Source organism: Ciconia boyciana, chromosome 16 (assembly GCF_034638445.1).
Source record: "Ciconia boyciana chromosome 16, ASM3463844v1, whole genome shotgun sequence".
In the NCBI taxonomy this organism is placed as follows: Eukaryota; Metazoa; Chordata; class Aves; order Ciconiiformes; family Ciconiidae; genus Ciconia; species Ciconia boyciana.
The window spans coordinates 15,520,569-15,536,882 of NC_132949.1; the positions used below are offsets into that span (position 1 = coordinate 15,520,569).

A 16,314-nucleotide genomic window follows, 5' to 3' on the forward strand; every position below is an offset into this window, starting at 1 on the left:
ACACGTGGGTGTGCACACAGGCAGGCACGCGGTTACACGCAAGAGCTGCTCCCGCACACGCCTGTGCACGCGGGAACGCACTCAGCCACACACGTGTGCACGCTCACACCCGCGTGCACACACGCACGTGCACAAAAGCTGCTCATGCACCTGCACGCACGCACGTGCACACGCAGGCTCACACACACACGCACGTGCACACAGAAAGGCACGTGCCTGCAGACACACACACACGTGCCTGCTTGTGCACACGCACGCACACGCCTACGTTCACACAGCTGTACACACATGCACTAATGCACACGCGTGTGCACACGAGCTGCTCACACCCACACACGGAGGCTCACGCACACAGGAAAGCACCTGGCTGCACACACACGTGCACACACATGCACGCACTCATGCACGCGCACACGTGCACGCAACTGCTCACACAAACACGCGCAAGTGCGTGCACGCACAAACAGCTGCTCACACGCCTGTGCACACACGCTCACGTGTGCCCTACATACGCAGCTGCCCCTTGCACGCCCCTGCACACGCCCCGTGCACACCCGCCCCGTGCACACGCGCCTGCGCCCCCGCCCCCCTGCACATGGCCCCGCCCCTCACACGCCTGCACACACGTGTTCCCCACCCTGCAGCACACACTCCCGCCCGCTCCGTGCACACGCGTGTGCCCCAGGGCCCCGTGCAAGCCCCGCCCCTTGCCCCGTCCTCACCCACTGCAAGCCCTCGGCCCCACCCCGATGGACGGACAGACTGATGGACGGACGGACGGACAGGGAGGGGACCCCAGTATCCGGGTGTCACCCCCACGTGCGAGGCCGTCGCACGCCCGCTGCCGCCTGGGGCCTCGTGCGAGGACCCTCCCTCCCCCGCCCCCTCCCCTCCCCCAGCGTCGCACGGGGCTCCGCCGAGCCCGGACGCCTGGGTCCCCCCGGCACCCACGGGTGTCCCCCGGACGCCTGCGTTCCCCCCCGGACGCCTGGGTCCCCCCGGCACCCATGGGTGTCCCCCGGACGCCTGGGTCCCTCCCGGCGCCGCGGGGGGCGGGGCATCCCCCGGACGCCTGGGTCCCCTGAGCCCCACTTGACCCCGGGGGGGAGGGGCGGCAGCGGTCGGGGGGGAGCGGGGGGGGAGGAGAGGGGGACGGACGGACGGACAGACTGACGGACTGACGGACGGACAATGGACAGATGACGGATAAGGGGGGGAACGGATGGAGGATGGACGGATGATGGATGGGTTCATGGACGGACAGATGGACAATGGATGAGGGATGGACAGATGATGGACAGATGGATGACGGACAGATGATGGATGGACGGATGATGGACAGATGGATGACGGATGGATGGCGGATGCACAGATGGATGAGGGATGGATGGAAGGACAGACAGATGGACTCCAGGCTGGCTGGCTGCACGGACATATGGACAGGTGGATTCAGGGACAGATGGACTCAAGGCTGGCTGGACACACGGATGGGTGATGGACGGATTTGAGGATGGATTCAAGGATGGACGGACAGGTGGATGGGTGGGCGGATGGACAGATGGATGGACGGATGGACGGGTGGATTCAAGGACGGACGGATTCAAGGTTGGATGGGCTGGCTGAAGGATGGGTGGACGGGTTCAAGGACGGATGGATGCAGGGATGGCTGGCGGGCTGGATCCACAGCTGGAGGGACGGACGGACGGATGGATGGAGGGATGGATCCAAGGATGGATGGACAGATGGATGCATGGATCCAAGGATGGATGGACGGATGGATGGATGGATCCAAGGATGGATGGATGGATGGATGGATGGATGGATGGATGGACGGATGGATGGATCCAAGGATGGATGGATGGATGGATGGATGGATGGATGGACGGATGGATGGATGGATGGATGGACAGATGGATGGATGGATGGATGGACAGATGGATGGATGGATGGACAGATGGAGGGATGGATCCAAGGATGGATGGACGGATGGATGGATGGACAGATGGATGGATGGATCCAAGGATGGACGGACGGATGGATGGATCCAAGGATGGATGGATGGATGGATGGACAGACGGAGGGATGGATCCAAGGATGGATGGATGGATGGAAGGATGGACAGACGGATGGATGGATCCAAGGATGGACGGACGGATGGATGGATCCAAGGATGGACGGACGGAGGGATGGATCCAAGGATGGATGGACGGATGGATGGACAGACGGAGGGATGGATCCAAGGATGGATGGATGGATGATAGACAGATGGACGGATGGATGGACACATGGACGGATAGATGGATGGATCTGAGGTTGGCTGGCTGGATGATGGACGGATGGACGGATGGATGGATGGACGGATGGATGGGTCCAAGGCTGGATGGACAGATGGATGGATGGACAGATGGATGGACGCATGGATGGACGGATGGATGGATAGATGGATCCAGGGCTGGGTGGACAGATGGCTGGATGATGGATGGATCCAAGGATGGACGGATGGACACATGGATCGATAGACACATGGACAGATAGGTGGCTTCAAGGACAGATGGACGCAATGACGGACACATGGATGGAGGGATCGATTCAAGGTGGATGGATGGATGTGTGGAGGAAAGGAGGCACGGATGGGTGGGCAGATGGAGGGATGGATGGATCCAAGGCTGGATGGATTCAAGGACAGATGGACGCATGGGTGGACAGATGGACAGATGGATGCATGGATGGATGGCTTTAGGGATGGATGGACAGACGCGTGGATGGATGGATGGACACATGGACACATGGATGGCTGCATGGACAGACAGACAGATTCAAGGCTGGCTGGCCTCGAAGATGGATGGATGGATGGAATCAAGGATGGATTTACGGATGGACGGATGGATCCAGGGACGGATGGACGGACGGATTCAAGGTTGGATGGGCGCACGGATGGATGGATGGATGGATGGGTGGGTTGGTGGATGGACGGACGTGCAGATGGATGGACAGATGGATGAATGGGCAGACGGATGGGCGGACGCATGGGTGGCTGGATGGCTGGGCGGATGGACAGACAGATGGACGGATGGGTGGCTGGATGGCTGGGCAGATGGACGGACGGGTGCGTGGATGGATGGACAGATGGACGGATGGGCGGCTGGATGGCCGGGCGGATGGCCGGATGGGTGCGTGGATGGACGGACAGGCGGCTGGATGGCCGGGCGGATGGCCGGACGGGTGCGCGGATGGACGGACGGATGGACGGATGGGCGGCTGGCCGGATGGTGCGCGGATGGACGGACGGATGGCCGGACGGGCGGCTGGATGGCCGGGCGGATGGACGGACGGGTGCGCGGATGGACGGACGGATGGATGGACGGGCGGCTGGATGGCCGGGCGGATGGACGGACGGTGTGCGGATGGACGGACGGATGGCCGGACGGGCGGCTGGATGGCCGGGCGGATGGACGGACGGTGCGCGGATGGACGGACGGATGGCTGGGCGGATGGAGGCACGGCCGCAGGCAGGGCTGGCCGGGCGCAGGCCGCTGGCGCCGCAGGGGGTCGGCCGGCGGCACCTTCTCACCGAGTGTCTCTCTCTTCTTTTCTTTTTGTTCTTTTTTCTCTTTTTCTTTCTTTCTTCTCTTTTTTTTGTGTGCTTTCCCTTCCTTCCTGCAATTTCTTTTTCCTCCACGCTAAAATCACCCGGCCCCATCCCGCGATGTAAGTTGACGGCAGCGCCGCGGTTTGCTCTTAAAAAAACGAGAAAAAAAAAAAAAAAAAAGCGGAGATTAGCTAAAAACGATAACAGTAATGCTAGTAGTAACGGCGAGAAGCGGCGGCGGCGGCGGCAGCGGCGGGGGGGCTCGGGGGCCGGGGGCCGGCGGCGGGGCTGACGCGGGGCCCCTCTCCGGCCCCCCCCCGTCCCCCTTCTGTCTCCGCAGGCGGCGAGCTGGTGCTGCCGGCGTCCCCGGCGGGCGGCGGCCCGGCCTCGCCCCCGCCCCCCGCCCCGGCCTCGCCCCGCGCCCCCCCCGGCTGCGGCCCCGACTGCGAGGAGCCCTCGGGCTTCGCCTCGGGGGAGGCGGCCGACCCCAACCTGCCGCCGGCCGACGACGAGGACTTCGCGGGCCACGGCGGTGACATCACCGCCCCCCGCCGCCACGGCGTCACGGCCGACGCCGCCACCGACGCCGGCGACGCGGCGGTCACCGTCCCCACCGTCGCGGCCGCCCCGCTGCCGGGCCTGGTGCCGGCGGGCGAGCGGCACCCGCGGGAGGGGGGCGCGGGGCGCGGGCGGGTGACGGCCGCCCCGGTCACCCGCCGCCCCGCTGTCCCCACAGCCGCCGCGCCGGGCGCCGTGGAGGTGGTGCGGGAGGCGGGCGGCACCACCGGCATGGTGGTGGGCATCGTGGCCGCCGCCGCCCTCTGCATCCTCATCCTCCTCTACGCCATGTACAAGTACCGCAACAGGGACGAAGGCTCCTACCAGGTGGACCAGAGCCGCCACTACATCGGGGCCGCCCCCCCCGCCGCCGCCGCCGCCGCCGCCGCCGCCGCCGCCGGAGCCCCGGGGGGGGCCCCCGGCGCCGCCGCCCCCCCCGGCGGGGGGACCCCCAAGGAGAAGGTGCCGCCCGCGCCCCCCAAGGCGCCCGGCAAGGCCCGCCGCAACAAGGACAAGGAGTACTATGTCTGAGGGGCCGCCGCCCCGACGCGGGCCGCCCCGCGCCCCCGGGCCCGCCCCCCCGGCCGCCGCCGCCACCGGCACCGGCACCGGCACCGGCACCGGCACCGGCACCCCCCGGGCGGCACCTCCGCGGCCGTCTGTGCGCCTGCCCCGGGGAAGAGGGGGCGCGGGGGTCCCCGCACGCCCGGGGGGGCCCTCGGAGGGGCCCGGTGGGACGCGGGACACCCCCGCCCCCGCCCCTTTTAACCGGTTTTCTACCGCCCCCGGGTCTTTCTTTGGGTTCATTTTTTAATTTCGCCAGCCCCCCTGGGGCTTGGGCCCTCCAGGGCCCCCCGCCCCCTCGGGGCCCCCGCCCCGGGCCCGGCCCCGGCCCCCGCGGCGCACAGAGGAATACACGTTCTATACTTCGTACAGCGGCTCCGCCTCTTCCTGCGCCGCCCCGGGACCCCCCGGGATCCCCCCGGGGCCCCCCCCGGGGACGCCCCCGCGGACCCCAGCCCCCGGGTCCTCCCCGCCGCCAGGGGGCGCCGCGGCCGCCGCCTCCTCGGGCCGCGCCCCCGCGCGGGGCGGGGCGGGGCGGGGCGTGACGTCCCGGGGCGCGGCTCCTCCCCCTGCACCCGCGGCGCTTCCGCCCGGCGCGGGAACGGCGCGCGGAAGGCCCGGAGCCCTGACCCCGGCGTGACCCCGCGCTGACCCCGGCGTGACCCTCCCCGCCGCGACCCCGCCCTGACCCCGGCCCCGCGCATGGAGGGGGAGGGGGCGGCCGCCGGCGCTGCCGGTGAGGGGGCGGGGCCGGGTCCCGGGGATGACGGGGCGGCCGGGGCCGGCTGCCTGGGGGGGGGCCCTGAGCGGTGCCCGCGGCTCCCTTGGGGGGGGCCGGCGGGACCCCCGGGGGCGTGGGTGCGTCCCTGCGGGGGGCCGGCGGGTCCCTGCGGGGGGGGGGCGCCCGCGGGTCCCTGGGGGGGCGCGGTGCCGGCGGGTCCCTGGCCCCACGCCGCCGCCCCGCCGCAGCCCCGGCCGCGCTGGCCTTCCTGCCCGACGGCGCGGGGGTGCCGCTGCCGCTGGAGCCGCCGCCGGGGCCGACGGCCGGGGAGCTGCTGCGCCGCCTGCAGGGAGCGCTGCGCCTGCCGCCCATCGCCGCCGAGGCGCTGGCGCTGTGGCTGGGGTCGGCGCTGCTGGGTGAGCGGGGGCACCGGAGGGGGGGGGAGCTAGGACCCGGTAAGGGCCCGGCTCCCTGGGGGAATGCGTGGCTCTGGGGGTGGCCGTGGGTCTGCGGTGGCTGTGGGTCTGGGGGTGGCCGTGGGTGGCCATGGGTCCGTGGGTGGCCGTGGGTCTGTGGGTGGCCGTGGGTCTGGGGGTGGCCGTGGGTCCGTGGGTGGCCATGGGTCTGTGGGTGGCCATGGGTCCGCGGGTGGCCATGGGTGGCCGTGGGTCCACGGGTGGCCGTGGGTCTGGGGGTGGCCATGGGTCCGTGGGTGGCCGTGGGTCTGCAGTGGCTGCGGGTGGCCGTGGGTGGCTGTGGGTCTGTGGGTGGCCGTGGGTGGCCGTGGGTCTGGGGGTGGCCGTGGGTCTGGGGGTGGCCATGGGTGGCCATGGGTCCGCGGGTGGCCATGGGTGGCCGTGGGTCCACGGGTGGCCGTGGGTCTGGGGGTGGCCATGGGTCTGTGGGTGGCCGTGGGTGGCCATGGGTCCGTGGGTGGCCATGGGTCCGTGGGTGGCCGTGGGTCTGGGGGTGGCCATGGGTCCGTGAGTGGCCGTGGGTCTGTGGGTGGCCATGGGTCCGCGGGTGGCCATGGGTGGCCGTGGGTCCACGGGTGGCCGTGGGTCTGGGGGTGGCCGTGGGTGGCCATGGGTCCGTGGGTGGCCGTGGGTCTGCAGTGGCCGCGGGTGGCCGTGGGTGGCCATGGGTCCGTGGGTGGCCGTGGGTCTGCGGTGGCCGTGGGTCTGGGGGTGGCCATGGGTCCGTGGGTGGCCGTGGGTGGCCGTGGGTCTGCGGTGGCCGTGGGTCCGCGGGTGGCCGTGGGTCTGGGGGTGGCCATGGGTCCGTGGGTGGCCGTGGGTCTGGGGGTGGCCATGGGTCCGTGGGTGGCCGTGGGTGGCCATGGGTCTGCGGTGGCCGTGGGGCCGCGGGTGGCCGTGCCCGTGGGTCCCAGCCCGCTGCCCCAGAGGTGCAGCTGAAGCCGCGGCACCGGCCCCTGCGCCTGGTCCGGCAGTGGCCAGAGCTGCTGCTGCGCTTCAGCCTCGGCTCCCCCGCGGACATCGCCCAGGGTGAGCCCGGGGCGGGGGGTCCCGGGGGTCCCCGCGGGGGGTCCCTCCCGGCCGCCTGGGTCCCCTCTCACGCCCCCCCGCCCCCAGACGAGCCCTGCCTGCAGCTGCGCAGGAACGTCTTCTTCCCCAAGAGCAAGGAGCTGGAGGTGAGCGGAGCCGGGGTCCCCCCCGCGGGGCCGTGGGGCCGGGGACCCCCCCGCACCCGGGTCCTGGGGGGAGTCATGGGGGGGGGGTGGCCGGACGCCTGGACCCCTCGCCCCCCCCGCCCCCAGGACCCGGGTCCTGCGGGGGGGATCCTGGGGGGCGCGGGGTGACGCGCGGGTCCCCCCAGCTGGAGGAGGAGGAGCTGCTGCGGCTGCTGTACGAGGAGGCGCGGGGGAACGTGCTGGGGGGGCGATACCCCGTGGACCCCCCCGACGGGGTGGAGCTGGGGGCCCTGGCCTGCCGCCTGCGCCTGGGGCCCTTCCAGCCCGGCCGCCACACGCCCCACAGCCTGCGGTCAGCACCCACGGCACCCCCACCCGCAGCGCCCCGCGGACCCCCCTGACCCACAGCAACCCCACCCCACAGCACCCCACAGATCCCCACCCCTGCGACCCCCTCCCCCCCGCCCCGACCCCCACCTGTGACCCACAGCACCCCATGGGCCCCCGCCCAGGACCCGCAGCACCCCCACGCGCAGCACCCCACAGACCCCGTGACCCGCAACAACCCCACCCCACACCCCACAGCCTGCGGTCAGCACCCCACAGACCCCCATGACCCACAGCAACCCCACCCCACGCCCCACAGCACCTCACGGATCCCCACCCCTGCAACCCCCGACCCCCACCTGTGACCCACAGCACCCCATGGGCCCCGCCCAGGACCCACAGCACCCCCACCCCACAGACACCCCCCGTGACCCACAGCATCCCCAGCCCATGGACCCCCACCCCGCGACCCACAGCACCCCATGACCGTGTCCACGACCACAGCACCCCATGACCCCTGTCCGTGACCCACAACAACCCCCACAGACCACCCCCCACCCCCCCCGCGACCCACAGCACCCCCACCCCCGGACCCCGGCATCCAGCCCCCTGGCGCAGCCCCTCACCCCCTTCCCCCCAGGCCGCTGCTGGGGAGCTGCTGCCGCCGCCCCCGGGGCGGGGGGCTGTGGGGGCCCTGCCGGCGGGGCCCCCGCCCGCCCCCCGAGGAGGAGCTGCTCCAGGCCTTCGCCCGCACCCCCGGCCCCCAGGCCTCCCCCGCCGCCCTCTACCGCGCCTTCCTGCGCCGCTGCCACCCCCTGCCCTACTACGGGTGAGTGGGGGACCCCGGCGTCCGGGCCCCAGGGACCCCGCGGACTCCCCACCGAACCCCGTGGACGCCGAGGCCAGGCCCCACAGCCCCCTCCCCCGCCCGGGGCCCCCAGTTCACCCCGGGATCCAGACGTCCAGGCCCCACGCTTCACCCCTGGACCCAGGCGTCCGGGCCCCCCAAGTCGCCCCACAGCCACCCGGGGGAACCCAGGCGCCCGGGGAGGGGCACCCCCCGCTGCGCCCCACCAGGGCACCCGGGGACCCAGGCGTCTGGGCCCCCCCCAGGTGCGCCTTCTTCCCGGGGGCCATCGACCGCCCCCCCGGGGGGCTGCTGGGCCGGGGGGGGCTGCGGCCCGTCAGAGTCGCCGTGGGGCTGGAGGGCGTCACCATCATCGACCCCCGGGAAAAGGTATGGGGGGCTGTGGGGCAGGAGCAGTGCTGGGTGGGGTCTGTGGGCAGGATCAGGCCCACGGGTGGGGTCTGTGGGGCAGGATGGGGGCTGGGGAGGCGTGGGGGGCGGGTTGGGGGGCATTGTGTGGCTGGGAAGGGGGCGTAGGGGGCTGTGGGGCAGTTTCGGAGGGACACCATGGGGCAGGGGGGAAGCTGTGGGGCAGCTGGGAGGATGCTGTGGGGCAGCTATGGGGCACAGTGGGAGGCTGTGGGGCATGGGGGGACACCGTGGGGCTGACCCCCCTGTCCCCCCAGCATGTGCTGCTGACGCTGACCTACCCCGAGCTGTGCTGGGAGCTGGTTGGCGCCGTGGGGCAGGAGGGGGACGCTGTGGGGCAGGAGGGGGACGCCGTGGGGCCACCCCAGCTGTGGCTGGAGTTTGACGGTGACCACGAGGGCGCCCCTGTCAACCGCCTGCTGCGGGTGTTCTCCCCCCAGGTCAGACCCACGGATCCCCACGGGGGCTCTGCCGGGTTGGGGGGGCGGTTGTGGGGCAATGGGGTGTGGTTGGGGGGCAGTGGGGCACGGCTGTCCCCCCAGGGTGGTTGGGGGTCAGTTGGGCGGCACTGGGGGTGTTGGGGGCAGTGGGGCTCAGCTCTCCCCCCCCAGGGTGGTTGGGGGTCAGTTGGGCGGCACTGGGGGATGTTGGGGGGCAGTGGGGCTCAGCTCTCCCCCCAGGGTGGTTGGGGGTCAGTTGGGCGGCACTGGGGGGTGTCGGGGGCAGTGGGGCACAGCTGTCCCCCCAGGGTGGTTGGGGGTCAGTTGGGCGGCACTGGGGGATGTTGGGGGCAGTGGGGCTCAGCTCTCCCCCCCCAGGGTGGTTGGGGGTCAGTTGGGCGGCACTGGGGGGTGTCGGGGGGCAGTGGGGCTCAGCTCTCCCCCCCCAGGGTGGTTGGGGGGCGGTGGGGAGCAGCTCTTCTCCTCCAGGGTGACTGGGGGGCAGCTGGGGGGCAGAGGGGGGCGGTTGGGGGGCACTGGGGGGGCAGCGGGGCTCCGCGTGCTGACCGCGCCCGCAGGCCGAGCTGATGAGCGCCCTCATCGAGTGCTGCATCGAGCTGGGGGGGCCGGGGCCGGGGCCGCCCCCCCCGGGGCCGCCGCCGCCCCCGAGACCCCTGCGCGGGGCGCCCCCTTGCGGCGGCAGGAGAGCGTCACCCGCCCGCGCCTGCAGCGCCTGGCCACCATCGACTACGTGCAGGAGGGTGGGGAGGGGCCCTGGCCTCGGGGGGAGGGTGGACACGGGGGGACCCTGGCGTCGGGGGAGAGGGGGTACACGGGGGGACCCTGGGGTCATGGAGGTGGGGGGGAGGGGCACATGGGACAGGGGCCCTGGCGTCGGGGGGGGGACACGACACGGGGGGTCCTGGCGTCAGGGGGGACACGGGGGGACATGGGGGGGACTCAGGTGTCCGGGGGGGAACACGGGACTTGGGGGGGCCCACAGGGCACCCCGGGACACACACAGGGACACGGGGGACGCAGGCGTGCGCTGACCCCCCGTGTCCCCCCAGGACAGGAGCTGCGGCGGGTGAAGCCCCCCCGGCGCTCGGCGTCCTTCTTCGGGCGGGGGGGGGGCTCCTACACCCCCGTGTCAGGGGGGGCCGGGCTGGAGCAGGGCTGGGCCCCCCCCCGCCGCTGGACTGGGAGCACTGGGAGCCCTCCCCCAGCACAGACTGGGAGCACTGGGAGCCCCCAGCGATGGACCCGGCCCCGGAGGGACCCAGGCGCCCGGGACCCCCACTTTGTACCGACCCCCCCATACACCAATAAACTGCACAGGGACACGGACGTCACCGTCGCCCCCGGCCACGCCCGCGGGTTTGGGGCTGGTGCGGGGCGGTTTGGAGCTCGTTTGGGACATTTTGGGGTGGTTTGGGGCAGATTTGGGCTAGTCCAGGGCAGTTTAGGGCTAATTCTGGGTGATTTGGGGCACATTGTGGCGGTTTGGGGCTAATTCAGGGCACGTCGGGACGTGCCGGGGCAGTTTGGGGCCGATGGGTGGGCGGTGGCGCCAAATGGCGGCCCCACGTGACGGCGGCCATTTTAGGGCCGGGGGTGGGGGGTGGACGCGCGTGTGCGCGTCACGGGGCCTCGTGTTTCACCGGGGCCTCCCCTCGTTAGCGCTAACGAGCGCCTCGACGCCGCGCGCACCTCGCTCAGCCCGCGGCCTCCTTTGGGGCAAATCCAGCCGATTTAGGGTCACCGCTCTCCTCTCGTCTGGCCTTTGCAGGTCGTGCCCTGGGCGCAAAACCACCCCGAAATGCAATTATTTCGCTATTTAACCCCATTTCCCCCCTTTCCCCTTCACTCCCCGCCAACCAGGGGCTATTTTTAACCTACTTTGCCACATTTTACCAAGAAAGCGCCGGCACGTCCCCGGCTCTGCGGCAAACCTGCCTCAGCCCCAAATGACTTTTTAAGGGAGAGTCAGCGATTGGGGAAAGCTTTGTGCTCTGAAAGGGGGGTGTCAGTATTATTGGGGCGTGACGGACACAGGTAAACATCGGCTCTGAAATGGTTTACCAACTCAGAAGGGGGACAAATATAAATACTGGGGGGGGATAAAGTAAGTACTTTGGAAAATGGCTTCCTGCAGGAACCGGCTAGGATGCACCGCCCCCCCCCCCCCCTCCTCGGGGGAGGACGAGTTGTTCTTGTGAGGAAGCGCCGTTTTGGGTCGGTGGAGCGGCTTATTTCTGAATTAAAAGGGTTTTTTTTCGGTTAGGGGAGCGCCGGGGACGTGCCCGGGCGTTGAGCTGGGCGGTGTTTCTGGCGGTATTTGGGCCCAAGGTCGCGCTTTGCCTGAGGGACGGGCCGCGCGGGGGGAAGACACCCATTTTCTGAGGTAAAATCAAAGGGAAAAGGGGATTTTAAAATACTTTTTCGTCTCCCCCGGCTCCTCGCTGCAGGCTGGGGATGGGGCTCCGCGTCAGCCCGGGGGGGGAAGGGGTGACCCCCCCCGTTTTGGGGCGGGAAGGAAAGGAGCGAGCGCGCCCTGCGCCCGCCCACGCCCCCGCCCCCGCGGCACTGCGGCAAGACGGGTGGGCGGGGCGAGCGGGACGCATGCGCAGTGTCGCCCTGCGCCACCCGCAGCGGCCCGGCCGGCCGGCGCCGGTTAGAACCGGCCGCGGGGCCGCCTCACCGCGTATCCCTCCGCCGGCCGGGCCCGCCCCCCAATCCCTGTTTTTTTGCCTGTAAATGGGCGTGGAGGAGGTATAAACTTAAAGCTTGGGGGGAGGGGGAGTGAAGGAGGGGGAGGGGGGTTCTGGCGTTTTAGCGGTGGTTTAGGGGTCCCTGGTTGGGATGGGTGCGGGGTACCCTCCTGCCCCCCTTTCCTGAGGTAATTTTTGTGTGGAAAATCGTTAAAAGGGGCTGGTTTTCAAGAGGGAGAGAAGCCTTGGGAAAACAGGGCCTTCAGGATGCAAGAAGGGGGAGGAATTGGGGGGGGTTTCACCCCAAAACCCTGTGGACAGTGGGCTGGAGGGGGAGGAGCCCCCTCCTTGCAGGCTCAAAAAGAGGCTGTTTGGGTAAAAAGCTGAAAAACTGCAGTTTTCAGCTCGGTGCTGTTTTTTGAGGCCTCCCCCACAGTTCTGTGCCGAGGTGGGGCCTAAATCTGTGCCCTGGGCCTCAAAACCGGCTTAACTTGGCCTAAAAGTGCTGGCAGGGCTGTTGGGGCTCTTTTGGGCTCATTTTGAGGACTTTTAGTGCTATCCCAGTTAAAAAAAACAACCAAACTGCTTTTCCACCCAGCTGGGCCTTTTTTTTTTTTTTTTTTCCTGATAAAAACGCAGGTTTTGGTGAAAAACAGGTTTACCTTTCCAATGGAAAATGCCTTAAAATGGACCCTCCAGGCCCAGCCCCTGAGGGAAGATAAGCTTTTTGGGGCATTTCCATGCAGAAAACATGAAGTTTGGCCATGTTGCAGCCGATAAAACAATGTTAAAGCTGACATCGGGGGTGGGTGGGTGGGTGGGTATGTGCTTAAACACAGCCAGGAATGGGCAAATCATTGCTGCAAAAATCATCATTGAGGTGAATTCCCCCCAAAAAAATACAGGTTATGAGTGAGGGGAGGCCTCTCCCTACGGGTGAAATGGTGGAAAACCCCCAGTTTTGTGGGTGTCAATGGCAGAATAATGCAGACAAATAGTAACAGCAGCAAAATATCTTCTCCTGCAGGAAACGCCCTGGAAATGCGTCAGAAGAACTCGCCCTGTGTCTCCTAAATGCCTCGTTGGCTTCGTCAGTGGCTCTAATTAGCCTCAGAGCAGCTTTAATTACAGGGTGGGGGGTGGGGGGGCGACAACACACGGTGTCCTCCCTGCCAGCACTTTCGGGGTGTTGTTTCCCGCCTGGAAATGCCTCAAAATGCCACAAAAGGGGACCTTTTTTTTTTTTTTGCCTGGTTGAAATCGGGCTGTGCCATGACTCAGCATGGCCTTGAACTTGTGTGACATGCAGAGATTTTGGTGTATTTTCGTGGAAAGGAAGAAGTAAAAAAGGGGTGTTGGGGCTTTGCTAGAAAGGGGCAAAAATAATTGTTAAAAAAAGGGTGGTTTGGGCTTTGCTAGAAGGGAACAAAAATATTTATTAAAAAAAGGGTGGTTTGGGCTTTTCTGGAAAGGGGTGAAAATAAATATTAACAAAGGGTTGCTTGGGCTTTGCTGGAAACAAGGGAAATAGGTGGAAAAAAGGATTTGTGGGGTCTCTGTGTCCCCCTCAAGAGCCAAGCGTTGCTGACCTGTTTTCCCAAGATTAGTGACCCTTTTGGGGAGAAAAGGAGCGTTTTTCACAAGGGCCTGGACCCATGATGCAGCAAGAGCAAAAACGATGTATTACTAATTAACTAATGAGAATGCTCTAAAATCATCCAGAAAGGTCAGAGTGGCGGTTTTTGTCCAGAACAGGCAAAATCGCGCAAAAACTCAGTGTTAAATTTAACCATTTTCATGATAAAACGTGGGGCGGCTGAATGCGTCCCGCTGCCAGGATGATTTATGGAGGGGAAAAAAAAAAAAGGAAAGAGGTTTTCTGGCATGCTGGGGCAGGATTGATTTTTTTTTTTTTTGGCCGCTGCTTTTTTTGGGCGATTTGGGGGATTATTTCTTTGCCCCCCCCCGCGGAGGCGGCGGCGGTGCTGAGGCCGCTCGGCCTTATAACGGGGCCCAGCGCGGGCGGGCGCGTGGCGAGGAGACGGCCCCGTGGCGAGGAGACGGCCCCATCGCCCTCGGCTCTCCCGTCACCGCCATTCCCTGGTGGGAAGAGCCAACCTCGCAACGCTGCTGCTTTTTGTTAGAAAAGCTCTTAAAGCTGCCTTATTTTTAAGAAAAAGCTCTTAAAGCTGCTTTATTTTTAAGAAAAAGCTCTTAAAGCTGCCTTGTTTAAAGAAAAAATCTGAAAGCTGTTTCCTTTAAAGGAAAAAAAGCTCTTAAAGCTGTTTTCCTTTTTTGAATTCTTAGACTATGGCAATCCAATCATTTGGAAAAGCCGGCGTGAGCCAGGGTGCTTTTTTTAATTAAAAAAGCTCTCAAAGCTGCTTTATTTTAGGAGAAAAAAAAAGCTCTTAAAGCTGTTTCATTTTTTAAAAACAAAGCCCTTAAAGCTGTTTTTTTAAAAAACCGAAGCTCTTAAGGGTGTTTTTGTTGAAGAAAAAGAAGCTCTCAAAGCCATTTTATTTTTTTAATTCTTAAAAGATTGTAATTTGACAGTTGAGAAAAGCTGGAGCGAGCCAGGGCACTGTTTTGATGAAAAGCAGCTTTCAAAGCTGCTTTACTTAAAAAAAAAAAAGGAAAAAAGCGCTCTTAAAGCTGTTTTCTTTTTAAAAAAGCTCTTAAAGCTATTGTGCTTTCTTTAAAAAGCCCCTAAAGCAGCGCTGTTTTTTTAAAACGCTCCTAAAGCCATTTCCTTTCTGCAAAAAAGCTCCTAAAGCAGCTTCAGTTTTTAAAGGCTCCTAAAGCCATGCTGGTTCTTTTTGACGAGCTCGGGCCAGGAAGAGCCGTCGGAGCTCCCTCCTCGCTGCCCAGCGGCGGGGCCAGGCGCGGCGGGCGGCCCGGGCGGAGGACGCCGAGGAAGGTGGATCGAGAGAGGAGAGGACGGGGACAGGGAGAGCCGCGAGCGAAGACGGGCCCGGGCAGGGAGCGCGCTAACGGCTGGAAGAGAGAAGTCAGGGAGGTCTGATGGGGTTTTTTTCCCCCAGCAGCCCCGGCTGGGGGAAAAAAAAGGACTTTTTGGTGAAAGGTGGCGGCTGGCGGCCGGGAAGGAGGCGCTGGGCAGGGCAGCCCCGGGGAAGAGGAGGAAGAGGTGAGAAAAGAGGAAAAAGAGAGAGAAGAGAGGAGGAAAACCAAAAAAGAGCCGGTGCAAGATGGCGAAACTGGAGGAAATAAATCTTAAAAATGAAGGGGAAAAAGAGCCCGTGGAGATGGGTGAAGCTGGAGGAGAAAATAGAGGAAAAAAGAGAGAAAATAGAGGAAAATAGAGGAAAAAAAAGATATAAAATAAATAGGGAAAAAGAGAAAACAGAGAAAAGAAAAAATAATTGCTGGAAATTGGAGAAGATAGGAAAAAAAGAAAAATCAGGAGCCAGTGGAAACTGGTGAAGCTAGAGGAGAAAAGAGGGAAAAACCAGGCAAAAATGAGAAAAGAGGAAAAAATTGAAAAGAGGAAAAAAACGAAAGAGAAAAGAGGAAAAAAATAAAAGAGAAAAGAGGAAAAAAATGAAAGAGAAAAGAGGAAAAAATAACAGAAAAGAGGAAAAAAGTAAGAGAGAAAAAATAAGAGAAAATAAAAGAGAAAAGAGGAAAAAATAAAAGAGAAAAGGGAAAGAAGAGGAAAAAAGAAAAAGGAAAAAATAAAAGAGAAAAAATAAGAGAAAATAAAAGAGGAAGTAGAGGAAAAAAAAAAGAAAAATAAGAAAATGAGGCTAAAAGCAAAGAGGAGGACGTAGAGAGCAGAAACGGAGCCGGTGGCAACCGGTGAAACCAGAGAAACGGCATGTAAAGAAACTAAGGAGAGAAGTGAGCAGGAGCCGGAGGAAGGTGGCGAAGAGGAGGAAGAGGAGAGGCGAGGAAGAGGAAGGCGAGGAAAGAGCAAGTGGAGGACAGGAGCCTGCCGGAGGGGACGGCGGCAGCCAGGGAAAGGAAATTCTAAGGAATATCAGGAAAAACCCCAAAATGGAGCCGGAGCTGGTGGGGCTGGAGGAGGAACTGGCCGGAGGCGGCAGCCGGGTGAGGCCCTTCCCCCCACTCGTTTTGGGGGGATTCGGGGGGTTTTGGGGGGCGGGGGGGCTCTTGTCGTTGCAGGCGCCGCGGCCGTCGCCCCCACTCCCCCCTTTTTTCTATAAAACCCCAAGAAACGGGGAAAAATCCCCCCAAACCCCACTCCAGCGTCACCAGGCTCCGGCTGTAGCACTCCGTAGGTCCTGCCTGTCGCCGCAGAGTAAGTGATCCAAAATCCCTTTTTTTCCCCAGAAAGGCGACACGTGGGAGGGGATGGCCAAAACTCTCCGGAAAAGAGGAAAAAAAAAAAAAAAATGGTGGTGCTTGTGGGGGCGGGGTGGGGGGTGGGGGTGTCTCGAGTGTTTTTCCCCCCTCAGGGAAGCAGCAAAACGCAGGAAAAAAAGGCAAATAATGG

General features: G+C 64.6%; 2 protein-coding genes across 16 annotated transcripts in view; both read left to right on the top strand.

The window, feature by feature from the left end:
- Positions 1–5,003, top strand: part of LOC140660217 (neurexin-2-like) — a 42,443-nt gene extending 37,440 nt beyond the window's left edge. For 13 of the 15 annotated variants that reach the window (XM_072880821.1, XM_072880825.1, XM_072880828.1 and 10 more), the window contains one exon: positions 3,930–5,003. In XM_072880821.1, coding sequence (XP_072736922.1) covers positions 3,930–4,678 — 749 coding nt within the window. In that variant the 3' untranslated portion in view covers positions 4,679–5,003. The remainder of the gene's footprint in view (positions 1–3,929) is intronic. The other 2 variants (XM_072880834.1, XM_072880837.1) reach the window with 2 other exon arrangements.
- Positions 5,004–5,266: 263 nt separating this feature from the next.
- FRMD8 (FERM domain containing 8) lies at positions 5,267–15,700 on the top strand. Its single transcript, XM_072881407.1, is given in 13 exon segments — positions 5,267–5,447; positions 5,681–5,848; positions 6,836–6,937; positions 7,025–7,083; positions 7,269–7,435; positions 8,051–8,239; positions 8,524–8,647; positions 8,944–9,126; positions 9,705–9,792; positions 9,795–9,887; positions 10,197–10,514; positions 11,411–11,530; positions 12,865–15,700. Coding segments are annotated over 12 exon segments (1,644 nt in total). The 5' UTR covers positions 5,267–5,413; the 3' UTR covers position 11,530; positions 12,865–15,700.
- Positions 15,701–16,314: the final 614 nt, after the last annotated feature.